This window comes from Notamacropus eugenii, chromosome 1 (assembly GCF_028372415.1).
Source record: "Notamacropus eugenii isolate mMacEug1 chromosome 1, mMacEug1.pri_v2, whole genome shotgun sequence".
NCBI classification, from domain to species: Eukaryota; Metazoa; Chordata; class Mammalia; order Diprotodontia; family Macropodidae; genus Notamacropus; species Notamacropus eugenii.
In genome coordinates this window covers 629,216,539-629,239,730 of record NC_092872.1, presented here as the reverse complement: position 1 = coordinate 629,239,730, position 23,192 = coordinate 629,216,539, and the positions used below count along the sequence as shown (strand labels likewise).

The 23,192-nt window shown below is 38.9% G+C and overlaps 1 protein-coding gene across 13 annotated transcripts in view; it reads right to left on the bottom strand.

Annotated features, from left to right (window-relative positions):
- GREB1 (growth regulating estrogen receptor binding 1) overlaps positions 1 to 23,192 on the bottom strand; it is a 215,748-nt gene that overhangs the window by 105,224 nt on the left and 87,332 nt on the right. For 12 of the 13 annotated variants that reach the window (XM_072635234.1, XM_072635241.1, XM_072635233.1 and 9 more), the window contains exons 3-4: positions 17,357 to 17,476; positions 15,770 to 15,946 (exon numbers count right to left, since the gene is read on the bottom strand). In XM_072635234.1, the coding sequence (XP_072491335.1) occupies positions 15,770 to 15,946; positions 17,357 to 17,476 (297 nt within the window). Of the gene's footprint in view, positions 1 to 5,699; positions 5,816 to 15,769; positions 15,947 to 17,356; positions 17,477 to 23,192 lie in introns of those variants that run through there. The other variant, XM_072635246.1, reaches the window with a different exon arrangement.

Genomic DNA, 23,192 nt, shown 5'->3' with positions numbered 1-23,192 from the left:
GAGTGTTGCCAATCATTTGCATAGGCTACAGCTGAAAACCAAAGGATGCGGTTTACAGTCTAGAAGGTACAAGTTCAAATCCTGCTTTAGACACTTGTTAGCTATACAACCCTGGGCAAGTCATTTAACCTCTCTTGGCTTCTGTTTCCTCACCTGTAAAAAGGGGATCATAACAGCACCAGCCTCAGGGTTGTTGTGAAAATCATAGCAAATAAGATAATGCGAGTCCCTCTGCAAATCTTAAAGCACTCTGTGAATATTGTCTATTACTGTTATCATGTTTTCTATATATATATATATATATGTTATCATATGTGTATCATATATAGAGAATTAGTATCATTTTCAATAGTAATAATAGAAGCTCAACATTTAAGTAGTACTAATGTTTAGAAAACAGTTACCACAAAATCACCCTAGGAAGAAAGCAGTTCCAGTCTTGCAATAGCTGTGAAACTACCAAAATCCCCGTTTTACAAATGAAGAGCCTGCATCTTAGGGAAAAATAAGTGCCCTGCCCAGCAAGCATCAGGTCTAGGATGCAAGTCAGGTCTTCAGACTCAAAGTCTAATGTGGTTTCTGCTATATTATTCCACTGCACTATGCTGGAATGAACATACCCATTTATTCAATACTCTCCAAACTGAACTTTCACAAAAACAGTACAACGTCGTCCATGACAGTATGTGGGAAGCCTCCTCCAGGGCTGGTTGAATTTGAATCTGACCCTGACTGTTTAAAAGATTCAAGACTGTGACCCAGAAGAGCAAGGCCAAGGGTGTTACCCATCATTTGCATGGGCTGCAGCTGAAAACCACATCTGCTAACAGCCAGCCCACTGCCTAACTCTGTCCTTGGAGAAGATGGGGCTGTGAGAGTAAAATTCTGTCCTAAAAGAGTTCAGCATGCAACAATGAGCCATAAAACAACAATGGGGGAGGGGAAATGCCAACCATTAAGGAGCTCTCTTTGTAGATCAGAAGCTGATAGTGGACACCCACCACAGGAGGGAAACTACTTGTCTCCTCTACACTGTAAATACTTAGGGAGGGATTAGGAAGAGGCCATTGAACGATCAATCTTCTCTAATAAGGGCTTTTTCGCCAGAAAAAGCTGTTCTTTTGGAGAAAGCGACACTGGATAGATTGGAAACAGGAGGTAAAACTACTAACCCCGCCAGTTTGTTTATAAATCTGCCATGGGGTTTGATTAAAAATCTGCCAAATGATTATAACCATCCGATTTTAAATATCAAGTTTAAAAATGGATTCGCTCTAACTTCTCAAATAAATTCTTTGCAAGGCAAACAGAATTTCTGGTGCTTAGAAGAAATAAGCACAACACTAATGCTCAAGACATCTCCAGATAGACAAGAAAGAGCACTGACTTACAGGGGTGGAGGTCGTGGGTTCAAATCCCACCTCTGATATTTACTACCTATATGATCTTGAGCAACTCAACCTCCCTGGTCCTCAGTTTCCTCATCTGTAAAGTGAGGGAGGCAAACTAGATGGCCTGTAAGGTCCCTTCATATTCCAGTTCTATAAATTACTTGGAAAGATTAAATTTAATTCAATTTCACAAACATGCATGAGGTACTTACTATGTGCAAAGCACCATTCTGGCCACTAGAGAAGGTAAGTTTGGCTTAAGACAAAATCTCTGAATCATGAAGCTAATAATGATGGTGACATTTATATAATGCTCTAGGGTTTGCCTTGAACCTTAGAGCTTTTCACATATTATTTCAATTGGGTATCACAACAATCCTAAGAACTGAGTACTATAGGGATTTTCGGCATTTTGCAGATGAGAAAACTGAGTACTTCACTAACTGGTGCCACCGGGTGGGATGCAGTAGCTAATCTTCCTGACTTCCAGCCTAGGACTTCATTCATTCTGTCATGCTCCCTCTTAAAAGCAGCCAGAGTCCCAAATTTACAAAAAGGGCAGTAATTTATGAGATTGAAGGATAGGATTAACACAGGAGACTTTATTTTCATCTCTTTGTAATAAAATCACAGCTTAAAATTATTATTATCATCACTGTTGTTATTTTTCAAAGACACTTTCCTCTGCCCTTCCCATCACATCCTAAAATCTTGAAAGGAATAAAGCTTTCTGTAGGAACAACTTTCCATGAGGTTCTTGGGTGACTATTCCAAACAGTGCCACCATCACAACAGCAGCACAGATGTTTCTTCAAAAGAGAATTCTGTTAAGACCCTTCTCCATTGAAGAAAATCTCTCCCATACTCTTACACCATAATATCTGCCTGATCTATACCTAGTAGTGGTCCTATATCTTAGTCATTCTTACAGGGCAGAATTTACTACCTTATTTTACTTAATCCTTGCTTCAGTTTGGATTGGGGGGGCTGGGGAGGGTAGCATTTGTCCACTTCTGTATTGTCTATTATCCATTCTCCTTAGCCTTAACATGGCAAAGTGGAAAATATCATGGCCTGGGAGTCTAGACTTGGCTCTGACTCTAGCTGCTCAACCTTCAACAAGTCATTTAATCTCTCTTAGATACAATTTCCTTGCCTGTAAAATGAAAGGGTTGTACTTGATGGTATCTCGGGTCCCCTTGAGCTCTGGTATTCTATGTCTTAAAGTCTCTTTCAGCTCCATAATCGTATTTTAAATGGCTGCCTTCTCAAGTAGCTTCTCTCAGGCTTGCTGGGTGGTCTATATGCTTCCATCGCTGTGGAAACAGTCATTTGCAGCAGTCTGGCTGCCCTCCTTGTTTGGAAAGAATAGCTCGGGTTTATTACGAAGTTGCTTTCATGTGAGCAGGAAGTCAGTGTTCTCCCAACCTTGCATCTCAGGGAGGCATAAAAATATAAAGCCTCACTTCTTTCAACTCAGTAGCTATCCCGTTTGGTCTTCTTTCTCCTTCACTCCGTTTAGGGAATATCTGACCTCTTGTTAGCTGCCCGCGTGCTGGCTTTACTCTTTTGCTCTGTGCAAGACAATAAAAGACTGAATGGCTATATAAGAATACTATGGGTTCCTCCATCTTCATGTCTCATTATCAAGTAAGCAGGTATGCTGAACTGCTGTTGCAGCGGAGGGGATCACTTGTCCGATACCAGGGGTGGGGAAGCTGTGGACTCAAGGCCACATGTGGCCCTCTAGGTCCTCAAGTGTGGCCCTTTGGCTGAATCCAAATGCCACAGGTTCCCTGCCTATACCAATCCACTCTCTCTTTCTGTGATAAGTAACCTGTTAGTGAGAGGAGCATCCTTGTGGCAATCTAATAGCATTATTCCATGGAAATTAACTGACAATATGGTAGAGTAGAAAAAAGTTAAAGTCAAAGGACCTGGATTCAAATTCAGTCTCTATTTAGTACATGTGTCACGTTAGGAGAATCATTTCACCAATCTAGGCCTTAGCTTTCTCTTCTATAAAATGTGAGATCGGGATAGGTGATATGAAAGAGCTTTCTAATAGTTCTAGATGCTCTGAAACTTTGAAGACCTACATGAAGATGAAAATTATTAGCAGCATTGTCTCACTGACTACATGAGTCAGAAAGGTCAGTTTTCATTATTCTAAATTTCAGGAAGGTAAGAATCATGGATCTGATTCAGATGAAAATGAAAGCCAAGTGGCTAACTTCTGTGGGCAGCAAATCCCATGAGTAAATTTAAAGACTGAATCTAATAAATACACAAATTAACTTGCATACCACTATGACTCTAAGTCCTATTCCAATACCTCATTGTGGTGTGAAGGTGATATGCTAAAGGAGACTGTCTTCTTCTGACTAGCTCTTTAATACAGAGAGAATCAGTACACATTAGATTATAATCTCATTGTGAACAAGACTTTTTCCATCTCTGTACTTGTATCCCCAGAACCTAGCAGCACATGGTAGGTGCTTAGTAAATATTTGATGACCGAATGATTAAATAAAACGATCATTTACTAACAGATCATTTTGGCCACTGAAACCCATTAAACAAAGAAGAATACAAAATTATTCTTACATGCACAGAGTTCCCTTTCACTTCTGTAGTAATGATGACAAAATGTTAGAAATGAGAGTAAGCGTACAAAGAATAATATGGTTTTTAGATTGTAGGTTAAGAAAATTGCAGCTAAATGAATTAATGACTTACAGAACCTCCTTGGAGAGGAAATTGGCCTAGTAAGTATTATTATGCACCCCAAAGCAAGAAGATACATCATTTCTTGAGGTTTTAGTTCATCTCACATTGTAATGCTCATGACAAGTATCAGAAAAAGGCTACCATGAAAGTGTAACTGCTGGAAGTATGCCCAGATGCATTGCAGCAGATGAATATATATTCACTATTATTATTTATTATTTTATTGTACTATGTATAATGTATAATTATAATATTTTATATATACAAAATAAATTTAATTTCCACAAAGAAATGGATAAGACCCTCCAAGTCAAGTCAACAAATACTTTGATTTTTTTTAAACTTCAATGCACAGATGAAGATAAGAAGATAGACAAAAATGTGTAGGAAAACATGATTCAGCATAAAGGAATGAGGAAGGAGAAAGCCTTATAGACTATACTGAATCTTAACACCTATACATTATATTTTCTCTTCAGTAAAGCAACCAGGAAACTCTGGACAGGGTGAGCAAACATCACCACAAATGTTACTGATTATATTTTAAGAGACAGGAAAAGACTCCTTATTGACATGGAAGACATTCCAAAATCAGCTGCCTGTGTACAGCTGAACCACTGTTACATTAGAATGAAAATCAAAATTAATACAAAGCTAGAATAAAAATGAGAAAAAGAATGGCATCCAATTAAGACAACTCCAAATTGATATATTTTTAAAAAACAAAATTGACACCAACAATGGGAAGTGGATAGAGAAAAGGATGTCAATACTAATTATAATAATTTTATATGGTAATTAAACTGACATGAATCCATTATCATAATAAGATTTTTTAAAAGTCTAAAAACTAACCCATTTAGAACTTACTTCACTGATTTACCAAATAGAAAAACATGGCAACCAAAGGCAACCGTGCTTTAAAACATAAATTTATAAAATCTTAGAGGACAGTGGAAGACTGTAAGCATATACTAACACTGCTTCATAAAACATCAAGAAGAAATGGAAGGGAAAACTAATTTAAACAAAGACTACCACAAGATCCAGCTAAGCAAAATCATCCCAAGGGTCTTAAAGGGTGAAACAAGAGGAAAAACAGAAGAAACACAGAAAAGTTCTACCAAGATTTTTTAACAAGTTTTCCCCCCATGAAGTTCAAAGGAGCTGCTTCGTAGCAATGTGAACTCTTACCCACAGTACCCAATGTACCAGAGCAAGTAAAAAATAATAGTGAATTAAACTAAAAAGCAGAAAAAGAGAGAGAACAAGGCCAAATGAACCCAGGAGGTTTTGTCCTGGAAATGACACAAATGTAAGGATTTTCAGAGATTTATTCTCAAGGCACTGGAAGAAGAAAAGATACCAAAAGAGATGGAAAACTTCAAACATTTTTTTAAAGCAACAGAGAAACAACTACCGAACTATATACCTAGTTTCCATCTATAAAAATTTTTATAAAGCATAATCTGTACACACACACACACACACACACACACGCACATGGCATCTCTGATGAGAGTACAGGGAGGAGAAGAAAAGGCAAGCTTTTTTGCAAACAGCAAACCACATCTTTACCTTTGCCCAATTGAGTTAAAGATGTATAGAATACAAGAACCCAATGCCTTTGCTGATTCATCCCTCCTTAGGCAGTCCACTGTCCTCCACTCCCTAGGGTTCACCATATTAATGCCTAATCTAGTATGGCTACCAGATAATCAGCTTAGCTTACTACAGCTCAGAACTCCCACGAGCACTGGCATGCCTGGTAGCTTAACTGTAGATGTGTGCCACTCAGATCTAGGTGACACTGTGCTGATCAAATGTAACCCTAGGATACTATAGAAACTAAATGAAATTCATGTCTCTAAAGAGTTGGGATTACAAAAGGGAAGCTGTGTAAAAGATGCTATCAAAGAATGCACACAAGAAAAAGCAAATGGGGGAAGTAATGGTGCATGCCTAAAATCCCTGCAACTAGGAAGACTGATGCTGGTGCATTACTTGATACTCCAGGGTTCTGAGCTGTGGCAGGGCTAAAGCGAAATGTGGGTTTACACTAAGCCCAGCAGCCACATGGTTGCACCCCAAGGAACAGGGGTTGGGGGAAAAAGGACGAATCCCAGACTACATATAGAAGGGAAAATAAGTATAGGTTCAACATGCTCTCATGTCAATCAGCGGTGGGATCAGGTCCATGAATGGTGGCAGCACTTTCAGCCTGGGTGAGATAAGGAAAAGAAGAAGAAAGGAAGGAAGGAGGGGGAAAAAGAATGAGGAGGAAGAGGAAGAGGGATGAAAACTAGTCATATATCAAGAGCAAGGTCGAATCACCAAACAACCCTGCACCAAATTCATACCCTTGCAATGTCAAAAGAAAGCAAAGAAGCCCCTGGTACAGTGAATGTAACTCCTGTGTTAGCCTTCAGGAAGAACAAGGATTGGAGTGTCACAGGATGTACAGACACGTAGCTGGGCTGTAAGGTATGGAAGGAATATTCATGTAGATGAAAGCACAGATCTATTTGTGTAGTTGAGAGATTATGAGTTCACTAAGGTACCCCTCTGATGTCATGTTATGGAATGAAGGTAATAAGGGATTTTCAGAGACAATGTCAATTATGCACAAGTGTTGATAGGTTCTAATAAGCTAAAAAGATTTGGGGTAAAAGTCTAATGACCACCCATGTGTCCACTGTCTAACTCCAAAACTAGACTCCAATTAGACTCCACATCTAGAGTGATTGTGAACAAAGCAGCCAATGAAATAACTACATTTAGATTTGTATACTGTCTACAATTTATGTGCAGAAAATTCACCTGTATATGTATGTAGACCAGGTGAACAAATTATCAGGCAAAACCTGCCCAGATATATAAAGACTAGTTTTAGGGATCAAAAACAATTAAATGAGGTTTTTTTTTGTTTGTTGTTTTTAATGTACTATGTCCCCCAAAAAAGAGTTTAAAAACCAGGGAAACTAACTTTAAAATACAAAGTTATTAGCATGCTGAACTGTGTAGTTAATATGACATAGGGGAAAAAAAAAAACACTGGATCTGGAGTCAAGACACATGGGTTCAACACCCACCTATTTACTCCCTGTGAGTTATACTGGGCAAATCACTTAATTTCTCTGGACACATTTCCTAATCTGAAAATGTGGCATTGGACTACCTGCTCTCTATAATCCTTCTCCAGTTCTAAGCTTATGATCTTCTATTTACAAAAAAGGAAAAGTGGAAGGAAACAATCATTTAATAAGTGCCTAGTATGTGCCAGGAACAGCACTAAGTACTTTAAAAATATCTCATTTGATCCTCAAAACTAGATGCTATTTTACAAGACATTATGATTATCCCCATTTTCCAGCTGAAAAAGTTGAGGCAAAAAGAGGTTAAGTGATTTGTCCAGGGTCACACAAAGAAAGTGTTTGAGGCAGAATTTGAACTCAGGTCTCCCTGACTCCAGGCCCACTACTCTATCCACTGCACCAACTAGTTGTTTTTTAAAAACCTTAAAGCACTGTGGAAATGTGTTGTTATTAGCAAAAATATGTCAATATATATAAAGAATCTGTGTAAAGAATCAGCTGGGAAATCCATCCACCAATACACACTGCAAGCCACCAATAACTTAGTAGACAGTCTTAGGTGTCCAAGCCTCAGAGAGGTTGAATGACTTGCCCACAGTCAATCACATAGCTATTTATTATGTTAGAGGCATTATTTGAATGCAAAGATTCCTAATTCCATGTTCATCACGCTAGCCAATACTAAATCTCTAGCAATAGTTACAGTTTTATATCACTTCAAGTACAAAAAAACAGACGTGTTAACTTGTTTCTGATATCAATACATATATTATCTACAATTCATCAGCATAAATGAATGAATGAATCCCTTTGAGGACAATGATCATATCCACTCTGTGTCTTAGCATATTAGCTTCGAGAGTCGCTATATGCAAAAAAATTGAGACACTCTATAGCAGCTATTCTGAACTCAAACATCTTCACTGTCATTATTTACTTCATTTTTAAGCCCTGAATCAGGTTGTTTTTTTCTTGACCAAGACCAATCCACCAACTCGGCATAGTCAAGTCCTTTCATCTTCAAAATCCTCCTTCTCACATATCACAGCATTTTGTAGTTTTCTAATTTGATTCACCTCAAGTGATTTTTCCCCAATGAGCCTTTCTGTGTAAAGCATTCTACCAGAGGCCAGGAACAGGAAAAAACTAGAAAGTCCTTGTATTCAAGAAATGTACATTCTACAAGACATGTTATTCTCCATAATGCACCGAAAGAGAAGAGATCATTATCCCTACCTGACAGATAAAAAGACTGAAACCCAGAGACCTGAAAATCTTTGCTCAGTCACGAGGCTAGTGAGTAGGGAAACCAGAATTTGAATGGAGGTTGTTTGACTCCAAATCCTGTGTCCTTTCTCCCCTGCCACACTGCTGCTTGTACTTATATAAAAAGGTAGCAAAAATGAGAGGAAACATAACAGGATAGTTGGGTGTCTGTTTGATGCTGGAGGAAGTAATGATGTCCTGTTATCATTCTTCTATGATGATATTTTGACTCTATTTCCTAGCTTTCTTCACCTCTCAGGTAAACTGATGCATCCTATACAAAGCTTTCCTGATAATTTCTCCTTCCTCAAATTAACTAGAATAGGCTCATCTGTGCACCCCACCTTGCCCCCAGTAGAACATAAGCTCAGTGCACCAATGCCTAGCACAATGCCTGGCACATAACAGGCATTTAATGGATGTTTGTTGACTGATCAAGCACAGTAATTGCTTCTTTTTCATCTTTAAATTCTGAGCACCTAGTGCAGAGCCTTTCACACAAACACTAAATGTCTGTTCAATTGAATTGAATTATGAAAGTCTTGGCAAAAGACTTTAGGCTTTTCATTGGATAAAAGAAAAAGGAAGAGGCCCCCTCCATGATACAGTATAAAATAGCTCCTATGCCATTCTCACTAAGTAGGTAAATGGATGAACTTGGTGATAGGTTAATAGGAAGGAAGAATTTTATTTTAGGTAGATTACACTCTGAGCAGTAGTGTCAAACTCAAAGAGAAACCATTCCCTAGAAAAGCTGCATTTTGACTTAGAAAACCACAAATCAACATGATTTCTGTTGTATTGTATTTTTATTTAATTTGTTAAACATTTCCCAAATACATTTTAATATGATTCCCTCCCCACTCCAGAATTTTGCTGGGCATGAAGTGACAACTCTGGTCTAGAGAACATTTCGGGTTATACTAGTGAATGTTAAGATGGCACAGTAGATAGAGTGCCAGCCTGGAGTCAGAAAGACTCATCTTCCTGACTTCAAATTTGTCCTGAGACACTTACTAGCTATGTAACTCTGGATAAGTCACTTAACCCTGTTTGCCTCAGCTTCTTTATCTGTAAAAAAATGAACTGGACAAGGAAATGGTAAACCGTTCTAATATTTTGCCAAGAAAACCCCAAACAAGGTCATGAAGCGTCTGAAACATCTCAACAACAAAAGCGGGAATTAAACAACAGGAAGACACATATCAGCAAAGAATTCTAATAAAAATGAGATTAAAATACAAAACGGAAGCAGTGAAACTGATGCCTTACCCAAACTGCTAAAATTTTTCAAAAAGTAGACATAAGAAACATTAGAGACTGTAGGCTAGGATAATAATCCTCATGATGACCTAAGAATCACAAAAGATGATTCACAAGTTAAAAATCAATCAGCCAAAAAACATTTTTTAAAAGTGCTTACTATGTGCCAGACTCCGCGGATACAAATACAAAAAAAATAAAAATAAAAGTTTCTATTTTCCATGAGTTTGTAGTACATTTCATTATCACTTACAAGTGACTCAGAAAAATTCCCTCCAAGTAAATTTTCGCCATCTGAAGAACAGAGCCCCAGAGGTCATTTGTCAAAGAACCAGAGAACTCCAAAGCCTCACTCCTCACTGCCAATCTGTTTTTCACCTTCAGAGTAAAAAGCCCTGTTCTCCCACCAACAACACCAACACCACCAAGGAGGATGAATGGAGAATTCTTTTCTCTAATCTAAAAATTCTCAGTTAACAGGATTTAGAGCTAGAAAGGACCTTAGAGGTCATCTCATCCCATCCCCTCATTTTACAGATGAGGAAACACAGGCCTGAAGGGCTAAAAGGACCACTTGCAGTCACTCAAGAAGTGGCAGATCTGGGATCCAAAGCTACATCCTCTGACTCCAGATCCAAGTAGGAAGAATTTTTACAAGATTTTCATTTCTCCCTCTATACCTTGCTTTCAGTTCTATAGGTAGGACAATGCTTGATCACACACCTGCCTTTTAATCTGTGACCTTTTCTCTTACAAAGTTCCTCAAGCAGGACCCTTTTGTCAAGTTACTTCAACAAAACTGTTCAAAATGAAAAGTAAAAAAAAAAAATCACTGCTTGCCTAAGACATATCCCAGCCTTGGTTTTATAGGCCACTAAAAGGCACTCAGCTTTGGTCACTGGTATGTTGTAGGGAGATAAACTTCCCCCTGAGGAGCCATGGGGGTTAATGGCAGGAAGCCCAAACAGTTGTCAAATGGGCAAGCCTGGGACATAAAGCATTATTCTAAAAGAAAAAAGCATCAGTTATTACCAACTGTCCCTTATTGCCCATAGCAGGAGCCTGTTTAGCAGGCAATTAAGAAAGATACTACTTCCTCTGTGTAACTGCCTAAGGAGTTTAAAGTTGTTAACAGGGCTGGGTACTGAATGAATTGAAAGATTCCTGTCCCAAAAGCCACAACTCTGGCTTGATTTACCATCCTCTCAATTCCTTTATAGTCACGCTCAATGGCATTCTCCCCATCCACTGTCACAAGATCAAATATAAAACAAGCTACTGTACCTGGCTCCTTCAAAGCATATCTGCCTCATCAGCTGCCAGGTGCTGGTATCATACTCAAAGTTAGTACCAAAATCCTTACTATTCTTCTAATCTTTGGGCAGTAAAAAGGGAAATTTCTGAGATCCTTCCTAATTTACCAAATTATTTACAAAAGGAGAATTTTACTTCAAGGCTAGCTAAAAACTTTTCTCTGTTCTCATTTCCGTGCTTGCCACCAGAGTCCACAGATTGCCTCAAAGCAGCAGGAGGATGAAATTTTTGTGCACAAAGAATGCGTGGGAGAGTAAGCTAAAAGACCTTGAACTAGTCACTTTTCATGGCTGGGCCTAGTTACCTCATCAATCAAAACAAAAGGTTAGACTAGCTTGATGTCTAAGGTCAATTCCACCTCTGAGATTCTCCAGTTCTATGCTTATTATGTTATTCTGCTAAAACAGCCAAATTTAAAGACATTTTATCTATAAACTCACAAGCTGTGCTCAATTACAACAGGAATGAGAGCTGCAAGAGACTTAGTCCAGTCCCAAGTTTTATAGGTGAAGAAATCAAGGCAGAGGGAGATTTGTCACTTTCTGAAAGTCAGAGCTAATTCATGACAGAATTCTGACTAAGACCCAGGCCACTTGGCTTCTAAGCCCAGAACAGGTCTCCTCTCACTCTGGCACAAAGGAGCCCACTATCCAATCTTGTTTTGGTTTTGGTCCTTCTCCAAAGATTTAGTAAGGTTGGATATCCTGAAAAGCAAAGAGGCATAGTGCTAACAGTTGGAAAACCCCTCTTAAAGTGAAAATCAGCAAGAAAAACCTACCAGTGAATTAAAAGGTGGTGAGGGTGAGAATCTCAAAAAAAACCACCAAAAAGCTAAGAGGTACTAGAAATCTCAGAGCCAAGCTAGTCTGAACTGGAACTCAATAAGAAATCATCTGTTCCATTCTCACAATTAAGACTCAAACAGTCACTGCTTGATTACTTCCAATGAGAAGGCACTCACTCACCACCTCCCAAAGCATCCTTTTGTACTTTGGGAGAACTCTTATTTGAGGGAAGAAGGGGGAAGGACTCCACAGGATTATTTTTGATTTTTGAAACTGGCTCTCCCTGTCTCAACCAGGTTGGAAGTACACAGGCCACTCTCTGACCTGTTCCCAGTACTGATCTCTGATCTGCATGAAAAACTTTGACCTGCTCCATTTCTAACCTGGGCCCCCACTTTAGGCAGCCTAGAGGCCCCCATCTCCCAGGAGACTAGTAACATATTAGTGCCAAATTTAGTGCAGACATCCAATTGTCTCAGCCCTACTTCAACTCAGAACTCCCAAGCTCAAAGGATGCACCAGCCTCAGCCTAACCAGTAATGGGGATTCACAGGTATTCATCATCACACCCAGCAATATTGCTAATTCTTAGAAAATTCTTCCTCATGGTGAGCCAAAATCTAGCTCTCTGTAGCATCTATACACTACTACGACTTTCACTCTCTGAGGTAAAAGTGAATAAGCAATTAATTCCTCTTCCATGTGACAGTCCTTCAGGTACTTGAAGAAACTTGTCATGTGTATGAGTTTTCCATTCTGCAGATTTAATCATCTCCACCCTTCAGCTAATCTACAAATGGCAGGTTTTCTAGCCCTCTTCAGTGGCTCTCAATTATGACCAGTATCAAACATAAAGTCCTTCCTATGGCCTCCTCCTACCTTTCCAGACTTCTAACACCTCACTCTTGTCCACAGACTCTTTGATCTAGTAAGACTGGCCTTCCCACTCCTCAAACAAAATGTTCCTCCCAACTCCCATTTTCAGTGGATATGGAGAGAATTCCATATCTGTGGTTCTCTCCTTCCTCATCTTCCTCTCCTGGCTTTCCTGAAGTTCCAACTAAGACCTCACCCTTCATTTTTTGATTTTTTCCCAATTTTTCCTGTATATACTTACTTGGACGTAGTTATTTTCATATGGTCTCCCCCATTAGACTGTGAGTTCCTCGAAAGACTTTCACAGTACCTAGTACATAGTAGGTGTTTAACAAATACTTATTGACTGACTCGCATTTCTCTGTATCCCCAGTGCTCACTTACCATAGTGCCCAGTGGATAATAGGTGTTTTATGCTTGTTGACTTGATTTTAATCATCAGTTACTTTCTTCTGGATCTGCTCCAACTAGAGCTTTCATAAAAGGTGCCTAGAACTAAATGCAGTACCCCAGAGGTATCCCAGCCAAAGCAGAATGCAATAGAATTCTTTTTTCCCTCATTCTGGATGGTATTCTTTCTTATTGACTTGTCTGGAGTTGACAATTCACTAAACAAAGATTTTTTTTTTTCCACAGAAACTACTCCCTAGTCATGTCTTCCCCACTCATTAATGGCGAAACTGATTTTTTTTTAATCCAAATGTTCTCTATATTATCCTTATTAAACACTATTTCATTCATTTTGGCTCATTCTTCTTGCTGGTAACCATTTCACAAACTCAGTAATGTATTTTTAGCCATCTCCTGAAAGAAGCCTACTACACGTATCTTCAGTATTTCAAGGGTAGGTGACTGTCACTGCGGGAACACTCTCCTTTGACAAAGTCACCACTACTTCATGGCAACAACAACAATGAGTTAGCATTTATATAACACTTTAAGGTTGGCAAACTGTTTTACAAATTATCTCATTTTATCTTCACAACAGCCCAGTGCTATTACTATCCCCCATTTTAGAGATGAGGAAATCGAGACTGAAAGATGTTAAATGACTTTCTCAGATTCACATAGCTAATAATATTTAGGGCAGGATTCAAACTGAGGTCTTTCTGATTTCAAGTTTAGCACTTATCTGCTGTGTCACCTGGATGTTTCTCACTACATTTACTAGAGATTCTGAGAGTTGCTGTGGCTGAAAAATAAATTATTCTGCAGGTCATCTGATAATAAGCCTTTCTAAACTTAGTTGGGTTGGTCATTTAATCCATCACTAGGTCCACACTTAAACCCTTTGCACCCAGGCAAGTCTTGCCAGGGACTGTTGTCTATTGGCACAGCCTTCAAGGACACAACTTCACCCTTATGCCAAAAGGAGGTATCAGCAGAACTTCAGCAAAAGTGTAATTTTTTTTAAGCTGCTGCATACGACCGCAGGCAAGTCATTTACCTAGATCTCATTTCCTCATCTGTAAAATAAAGGAGTTCGACATAAACTAAGCTCCCTTTTAGAATTATGTTCTAAAGTTCTATAATAATAACGAATTTGAGTAACATTTTCAGATTTAGATAGTGCAGGCTCATATCAAAGCGTGTGAGGTAAATATGTATTTATCCTTATTTTACAGGGAAGGAAACTGAGGTTCAGAGGGGGTGAAATGATTTGCCAATGGACACATAGCTATCAGCAAAATCAGGACTTAAACTCTTGTCCCCTAAGTCCACTGGCCTTTCCATCACACCCACAGTAATTTAAATCCTAGTTATCTTTTGCACAGAAAGTAAATATTAATGCTGGAGAGGATGTGGGAGAGTTGGAACACTAATTCATTGTTGGTGGAGCTGTGAGCGCATCCAACCATTCTGGAGAGCAATTTGGAACTATGCCCAAAGGGCTACAAAAATGTGCATACCCTTTGACCCAGCAATATCGCTACTAGGACTATATCCCCAAGAGATCATAAAAATGGGAAAGGGTCCCACATGTACAAAAATATTTATAGCAGCACTCTATGTAGTTGCCAAAAACTGGAAGTCAAGGGGATGTCCATCAATTGGGGAATGGCTGAATAAATTATGGTATATGAATGTAATGGAGTACTATTGTGCCATAAGAAATGATGAACAAGAAGACTTCAGAGAGGCCTCGAAGGACTTATATGACCTGATGCTGAGTGAAAGGAGCAGAACCAGGAGAACTTTATGCACAGCAACAACCACAGTGTGTGAGAGTTTTTTCTGGTAGACTTAGATTTTTGTAATAACACAAGAACTTCTGAAAAAAAAAAAAAATCCCAATGGTGGACCTCAAGGCAAAAAGCCTTCCACACTCAGAGAGAGAAATATGGAAGTCACTCACATAATGTAGCAGATCATGTTTGTGTATGTGTATCTGTTTGTGTATCATGTTCTGATTTGTTATACGGATTCTTTCATTTATCTTAGTCTGACTACATAGCATGACTATAGTGAAAATATACTCAATAGGAAAGTATATGTAGAATCTATACAGAATTGTATGCAGTCGTGGGGAGGGAGGGAGGTAGTGGGGGGTGGGTGGGGAGGGATAAAATCGCAATTGTATGGCAGTGATTGTTAAACATTAAAAAAAATAAAAAAATTAATTAAAAAAAATAAAAAAAAAAAAAAAAGAAAGTAAATATTTAGAAATGACTTAATACTGAATGATCTGAAAAAACAATCATAGGGTTCATAGACTCCCTAAGGGGTCCATGTGGTTTTCAGGTGATCCATGAACTTAGATCGAAAAAGACTCCATATCTTTATTTTTCTCTTCTCTAACTGAAATTTAGCATTTCCTTCAAATATTTTTAGAAACTATTCTAAGAAGTGACCCATATTTATCACTGGACTGCCAAACGGGTCCAAGACACAAAAAAAGGTCAAGAACCACTGATAGAGAGTAATGGATCGCCTGTCAAAAAAAAAAAATTGTTTTGTGGTTATTTTATGCCACTACTCCTCCACCCCTCATGCACACATCTATACAAAAGAGCAGCTCTGAATCTGCCTTTGCATACATTTTACTTACCCAAGAGAGCATTGTGCCCATTATCATCTGGTAAAAATCTTTTATCAACAGCACAAACTAGAAGGTGGTCTGGCAGATTGGGAGACTTTGCCCCAACAAGGAGAAAGCCCGATGGTACTTCAATTGGTTCATTAGAAATAGATACAAGCCGCAAGTCTTTTCCAGCTTGACAAAAGCCTAGAAGGAAAATAGGAACACAATTAATGTACATTTCTAAGAGACTTTCATGAACCAAGCATTCACGCAGATGTCATACCAAACTCATGTAATAGTAAACAAACAAAAGCCCTGCTTACGATTCACATATATCACATACTGGCACAACCAAAATTCACAATGGGGATTCACAATTTCTTTGCTGTGGGTATGAGCTCCAATGCTGTAGACCAGAGAGCCTCAAAGCTCAGCAGAGAGATTCATGAGTTTCTAGGAGCCATACAATTGATCACCTGGTAGCCAAATTTCTAGTAACAGAGCTCTCCCCATTTTGCTAGAGTACTCTTCAGAAGACACACACAATTGGTCATAGAGCTCAATTTCAGAACCTTTCCAGATGACCAAGACATGCCAGGGCTTTCAGTCCACTAGCAAAACTTGAGACTCTAAAATAACAATGATAACAATAGCTAGGTATTTTCAGAGCACCAGCTATGTGCTAGGCACTATGCTAAATGCTTCACAAATCTCTCATTTGATCCTAAGGTTCTTTCCAACTGTAAAGCCGTGACCCATCTGTGGTCCTTCTATCACACAGGCGAAGAAGCCTTCTCCTGTTATGTTGGAATCAAAGGCATGCCTTCATTATAGGAACTGAGATACAAAGGATAACAAAGAACACAAAAGAGGAGGAAATCGTAGTAATCTCTCAAATATATTTGTCATATCATAAAGGATCTTATTTAATCTAAAGAATAGGCCTGCAAGGCAGCCAGGGCAGAAACTATTTATCCCATCCCCCATACATAGGTGAAAAAAATTGAGGCTGCCCAAGTCACAAAGCCAGCACAATGGCGGACCTAGGACTCAAACCCAAAAACTTCTTGCCCTTAAGTACAGCTTTCTTTCCACTACACTATCCCACTTCTCAGTGTTTCTATCATGTGCCACATCTTTGCCACAGGGTAGTTTTCCAAAGGCCCCAATGGCAACAGCAGTGCTGTCAAAATCATATGATAGCTCAAGACAAAAGGGTTCAACCACCTTGCTTCACAGTTTGGTTTTAGGAAAAACAACACTGGATTTAGAGTTAGCGGATCTGGATGTGCATCCTGGTCTCTGCTATTTACTAACTGTATAACCCTGGGCAATTCTCTTTGAGTCGGTTTCCTCATCTGTAAAATGGGGAATAATTACACCTGTAAGACCTCCAACCTCACAGGGCTTGGCTTTTTAGACTCAAATAAGCTCACGTGCATTATACATTTTTACAAACTTTAAAACACTACATAAACGTCCCCTATTATTTTTACTTTTATTAAAACTGGGGGATTTGAACCCAGTGTTCTCTAAAAATCACTTCCAGCTCTAAGATCTATTAACTTAATAGCAAAAATAGCCCTTTCCCTTGTGGTCCAGCAAAGTCCTTACCATCTGTGGTACAGCATCCTTCAGGAGGAGGGTGCATCTGATAAAGGTTAAGGGGGCTACCTGATTCCAGACCTTCCTCATCCTCTTCCTCTTCATCTTCATTGTCCCCCCTGTTGCCAGCTAAAAGGAGAGAAATGAACATGAGAGGAGACAGTCAATATTCTGCAATGTTGTGAAAATAGGCTTTTTTTCTTGGCCCTTGTTTTCAATAGACCCAGTAACCAGAGCTACACTTGAAAATTAATTTACTGAATCATTTATGAAGTGCCTAATATATGTAGGGGAGGATGCTACTACATGCTGGGCAATTTACAAAATTTGGACAAAACAGGCTCTGGCCTCATGAGCTTCCAATCCAGTGCTAAGAAAACACAGGCTCAGTAAAGTAGAAAAATCAAATGAATATTTATTCAATATGAACTATGTGAGAGGCCCCATATGTGGTTCTGGGGATGGGAAGATGAAAACTGACATCTTCTCTGTCCTCAAAACCTTACACTCTAGTAAGAGTATTAGAGATAGGATACATAATCAAGTATAACACAAAGGTGGAATGTGATAGGGCAAGGGGATATACAGACACAATGCTCCAGGAAAATGTGAGGCAAGGGTGATTACTTTCAGCCAGAGTAATCAAGTAAGGTTTCATGGAGATGAGGGATCTGAGATGAACTCTGAAGAAATACAAAGATTTCAACAGTTGGAAAGAAAGAAGATCATAGAGGAAAGTCTATGGAATCAGATAGAGGAAAGAGAAAGAAAAATGTTGACCAAGGATTGTGGAAGGCCACAAATGCCAGGCTATAGAGTTTACATTTTATCCCATAGGCGCCAGGCAGCCACTGAAAATTCCATCTCCCTTCTTACACAATTTCACATTCCGAAATCCATTCTTACATATGTTTGTGCACAGCTCTGTGTACATTGTAGACACTCAGGAAGTGCTTGGGCTTTTTTTATTTGTACTTTAAATCATGTATTACAGCTTTATGTATCAATGTACCCTTTTACAAGTTTTAATTAAAGTTGGTTCAAAACACACCTAGGACAGGTTTTGTTTTGTCTTCCAGAATTTACCCTAACTCTGTGTCACCAAATAGGCCAATTTTTGCACATAGATTGGCATTTACATGTGCCTTATATTCTCTGCCTCAACCAAAAAAAAGAAAAAACCCTGGTTCCTCATTGTGGCTTAGAGTTAACCCTGGCTTCTCTCAGATGGGACCAAAAGAGCACAAGATCTCAAAGAAGTATATTGAGGCAAGACACTGTATATGCCATTGAAGGATTAAATTAGTTAGGCGCAGAGAGGTTCATCACCAAAAAGTTAGCCATGACACAACATTTATTAAGCTACAGAAACACATGACGACCATATATACTAAGGCACAGAGGGACTGCTTTCTGTTTTCACAGACAAAAAAACTCACACATATAAAACTTACAGGTCTTCAGTATGTATCTTAGTGAGGTTGGTGACCTTGCACAACCCTCCATCACTCAAAACAAAGGCAAGTGCAAGTCATCATCATTTTTCTGATGGCATGGTCTTCTTCAGCAATGAAAGACGAACACAACAATCTATGAATAGATACAGCTGCCTGAATGGGGACCAAGCTAGGTGAGTAACTCAGCTCTTCCTCTCCTATCTGTCTCGCCCTCCTCTTGCTTCTCCTCTCCAAAGGAAGGTAAATTTGGACAGCCAGAACATACCCGGTTAACTTGGGGTTTACTGGCTAGATTTCTTCCTTTCCTTCCTTTCCCTTCCCTTCCCTTTCCCAAAACCTTAAACCTATTGCACTCTGAAGTCCATAGATTGAACAACTCTAGGCCCCTGCCCAAGCTCCACTCAAGGGCTGTTTTCTGCACCCTCCTGGCTTAAGAGTGATTATCAATAGTAACTGTTGCTGCTTCCCTCCAGGCCTGATGTAGTTACTTTTCTTTGTCTCATGAAAGAGGCCATCCCCAACTACTTCTTAAACAGGTCTATTCAATGAATTGGCATTACCCCACCCTAAGTGAGTACCTGAATAAAACTTGGCCTAAAGAGGCCAAGGTCTCCCATTGCAACCTGGGCCATCTCCAGTCATCCTAATGAATGTCTGGTCACTGGATCCAGATGGCTCTGGAGGAGAAGTGAGGCTGGTGACCTACACAGCCCTCCCTCACTCAAAACAAGGTCAAGTGCAAGTCACATCATCATGTTATCTCTGATGGCATGGTCTTCTTCAGCAATGAAGGACGAACACAGTATCTTAATCATTACTCTACAACTCTAAACCACTAAAAAGAACACTAGGCCAAGGTCACTGTTTGAGCCTCATGAGTTCATTAGTTCTGTTTCAATCAAGGGTGTTGATCAAACTCTAGTACACTGGCTAGTCATCTGGCAAACATAAGTCTCAGAGGTCTGTTACCAACCACACCTGCATGGGGAAGCCAGGAATTCAAAACAAAAGAAATGAGCTACACACTGGTATCCTCACAGTGGCCCTACTGGGCTTGTTTTGTTCTTGTCATTAACAAGAGGATCATGATGGTAAAAGAGTAATTGCAGCATGTTTCAGGCCACACAGTTCCTACAGGTAAGCAAAAGCAGATTTGGTATAAAAAATGGGAGACAGGGGCATAAGATTCACCTAAGAGTACAAACAGGGAAGGAAGGAAGGGAGAAAGGGAGGGAAGGTGAAAGGGAAGAAGGAAGGGACAAGAAGAAAAAGAAAAGAGGACAGGGGAGAGGGAAATACTTGGCCCCTAAAAGCTAAGCTTCAGGGAGTTGACAGACTCAGCTCTTTATGGAGAGAAAGTCACAATACTACTGCCCTCTGAGGCCTGCTTTTCTTATTAAAAAAGCTAAAGTTTAGCCTGTAAGCTTAAAAAAAGTGAATAATCAACTCTTCCTCTTGTGGGGAAGAAGTAGCACCATATTTCTCACTTTTCCAGATCCTAATCCATTTCCCAATTACCTAAAGAAAGGGAAGAAGGCTTGGCCACCAAATATCAGAAATCAATTAACAAGCATTTATTAAGCACCTACTGTAGGGAGTAAGTACTAGTTCTGATAGTGGGGGGAAAACCTCAGAATTAGTTATCCGGAGACCTGGGCCTGGTCTTGTCACTAATTTGCTTACAATGAGGGAGTTGGCTCAGATGATCTCTCAGGCTTCCCTTTAGTTCTGATGTTATGTTACCTGGACCTGAAGACTATCTTTGTAGTCTTGAAAAATTGGTAATCAAGTCAGGGTTTCCTGAGAGATAAAGAAAAATTTTCATAGTGCCCCTACTTTCATCAAATCATCCTTGGTACCCACAATTCATTAGTTGCCTCTACCTGCTGGACTCCTTATGAATGGCGGGTGGATAACCTCCATTAAAAGAGGGCCTCCAGACAGGCCATCTCTTTATTTCTCACCTGACTGCACATTTTCAGACATCATCATGCCCATAGTTCAACTACTTGGGACTGGGTACCTTCTGTCTCCCTCACCCTTTTCAGCTTTCTTTTGTGTATTGTCCTACCCCACTAAATTGTAAACTTCTTGAGGGCTTCATTTGATGAAAAAGAAATGTTCTTTAATTCAGCCTGCACATCTCTTGCCGTTAAAATAAAAATATCTGAGTTACAATTGTCAAGGGAACTCTAACAATCTCCATAAATACCCAGGGAAGATGAAGGTTCAGTTCCCACTGGAATGTGAACAGATGAATGCTCTCCTATAAATTCACAGGAGCAAATCATATAAACCAATGGTCCTCTGCCGAGTTGTGAGTGGAAACTCACTAGGACCTGACAGCAAGAGGCAAAGCCCTGTCTGAATCTCTATTTGAGGGAGATTCCAACTCCAATTTACTAACCTCTCTATCCCACTTGGTAGTAACATCACAAAAACCTACACTGAACAAATGAAAAAACAAAAATGGAGTTCTATTAGAGAAACTAGTGCTAGGGTGGAAGCTGCCACTGCACTTGGAGGTAGACAGCCTGTCTCAGAATCCTGGCTCTCATACTTCCTAGCTACATAAACCTGGGCAATCATTTAAGATCTCCAGACCTCAGTTTTCTCCTCTGTTAAAGAGAAAGTTGATCTAGATTATGAGTTCTTAACCTGGAGTCCATGAACTTTTTTATTTTAATATTTTGATAACTGTATAATTGGTTTCCTTTGTAATCCTATGTATTTAATATTACGCATTTTAAAACATTATTCTAAAAAAGAGTCCATAGGCTTTGCCATACTGCCAAAAGGGTCCATGACAGAAGAAAGATTAAGAACCCCTTTACTAAATGACCTAAGGCCCCTTACAGATCTAGCATTCCACAATCCTATGATCTGAGACCATCAAAAAAAAAAAAAGTAAAGCCATTTATTATTTTAACAAACAGATTGGCTTTTTGGACACTAATCCTAAATACTGCAAAATTATTATTATATGGTCACTGATTTAGAGTTGGAAAGGACCTTGGAGATCATTTATTCAAACTTCTTCATTTTACAAATGAGAATGAGGAATTAACCTACTTTGGGAAATGATGCAGAGCTGTATTAGTTATTGCTTTTCACCCCTACTGTTTTTAGCTGATTTCGTCTTCTCGGAATGACTCAGATTTATATAGCACTTAAAAGATTTACCTAGTAGTTTTACCACAGCAATCCTGTGAGCCTGAAAAGTGAATATTACGATTCCCATTTTACATTTGAGGAAAGTGAAATTCCAAGAGGTTTTAAATAATTTTACAAGGGTCATAAAGTTTCAGAGCCTTCTCTTAAATCCAAATCCTGAAACTTCCAGCCCAGTTCTCCCTCCATTATACAGTGTTATACTGACAATACAAAGTCTGAATACCAAAAAAGTCACATGGTATAGCAGCCTCCATCACATTCTTTTGCTTCCAAGGGTCAACTGAATTCAACCATTATTTTTACAGGAATGAACATGGCGGGAAATTCATACAAAGAAATTTTATTTACATGGATTATATATATACATATATGTGTGTGTATAATATAATATGCATATCCACATATCCTTGTATTACCAAATGATCTCTATATTCTCTTCCCATCTACTTATGAGTCAACTGAATTCAACCATTATTTAACAGTGGTCAACATAGCACCAGTTACACCAAAAATTACATTTATATATATGATATTATATATCAAATATTAACTGTATATATTATATATGTTTAATTATATGGACATGCATGAATATGTATGTTTACATATATATCCTTGTATTACTAAATGATCTCTACCCCAACAAAAGATGATTATACAATACTTGGCCAATAGAGGCAAGGCTCATGAGTTCAAGGGTAATATCTTATCCAAATTTTATATATCCTCAGCACCTAGCCTCTGTGCCTAGTAACACAGAATCTCAGAGTTGGGACAGTCATCAGAATCCATCCAATCCTATTCATACCTGACCAAGAATCCCCTATACATAGGGTTATGCAGGAGACATCTCAAATTAAGTTTTCAACGTGAGCATTTACACCTTAGAAATTAGCAAATGCTACAATCCTGGGTCTAATTTATTGTTCTCTCGGTTGTTTAGACTTAAGAAAATAATGGGAAATGGTTAATGATTCAGATCAAACTTGAAGTGCTTCATACATACTTTTCCCTCCAGAGGGCTAGTTATTAAAAATATTTATCAGCACACCTCTGCCAATACAACACATCCAACAAGTGGTCAGTTAGTCTTTGCTAGAAGGTATATACTGAAGGGGAATGCATTACTTTCAGATGAAAAGTCAAGTCTTATATTAAGCAGTAATTTACCTCTTTGCAATTTACAACCTCTAATGACAAGCCCAACACACTGA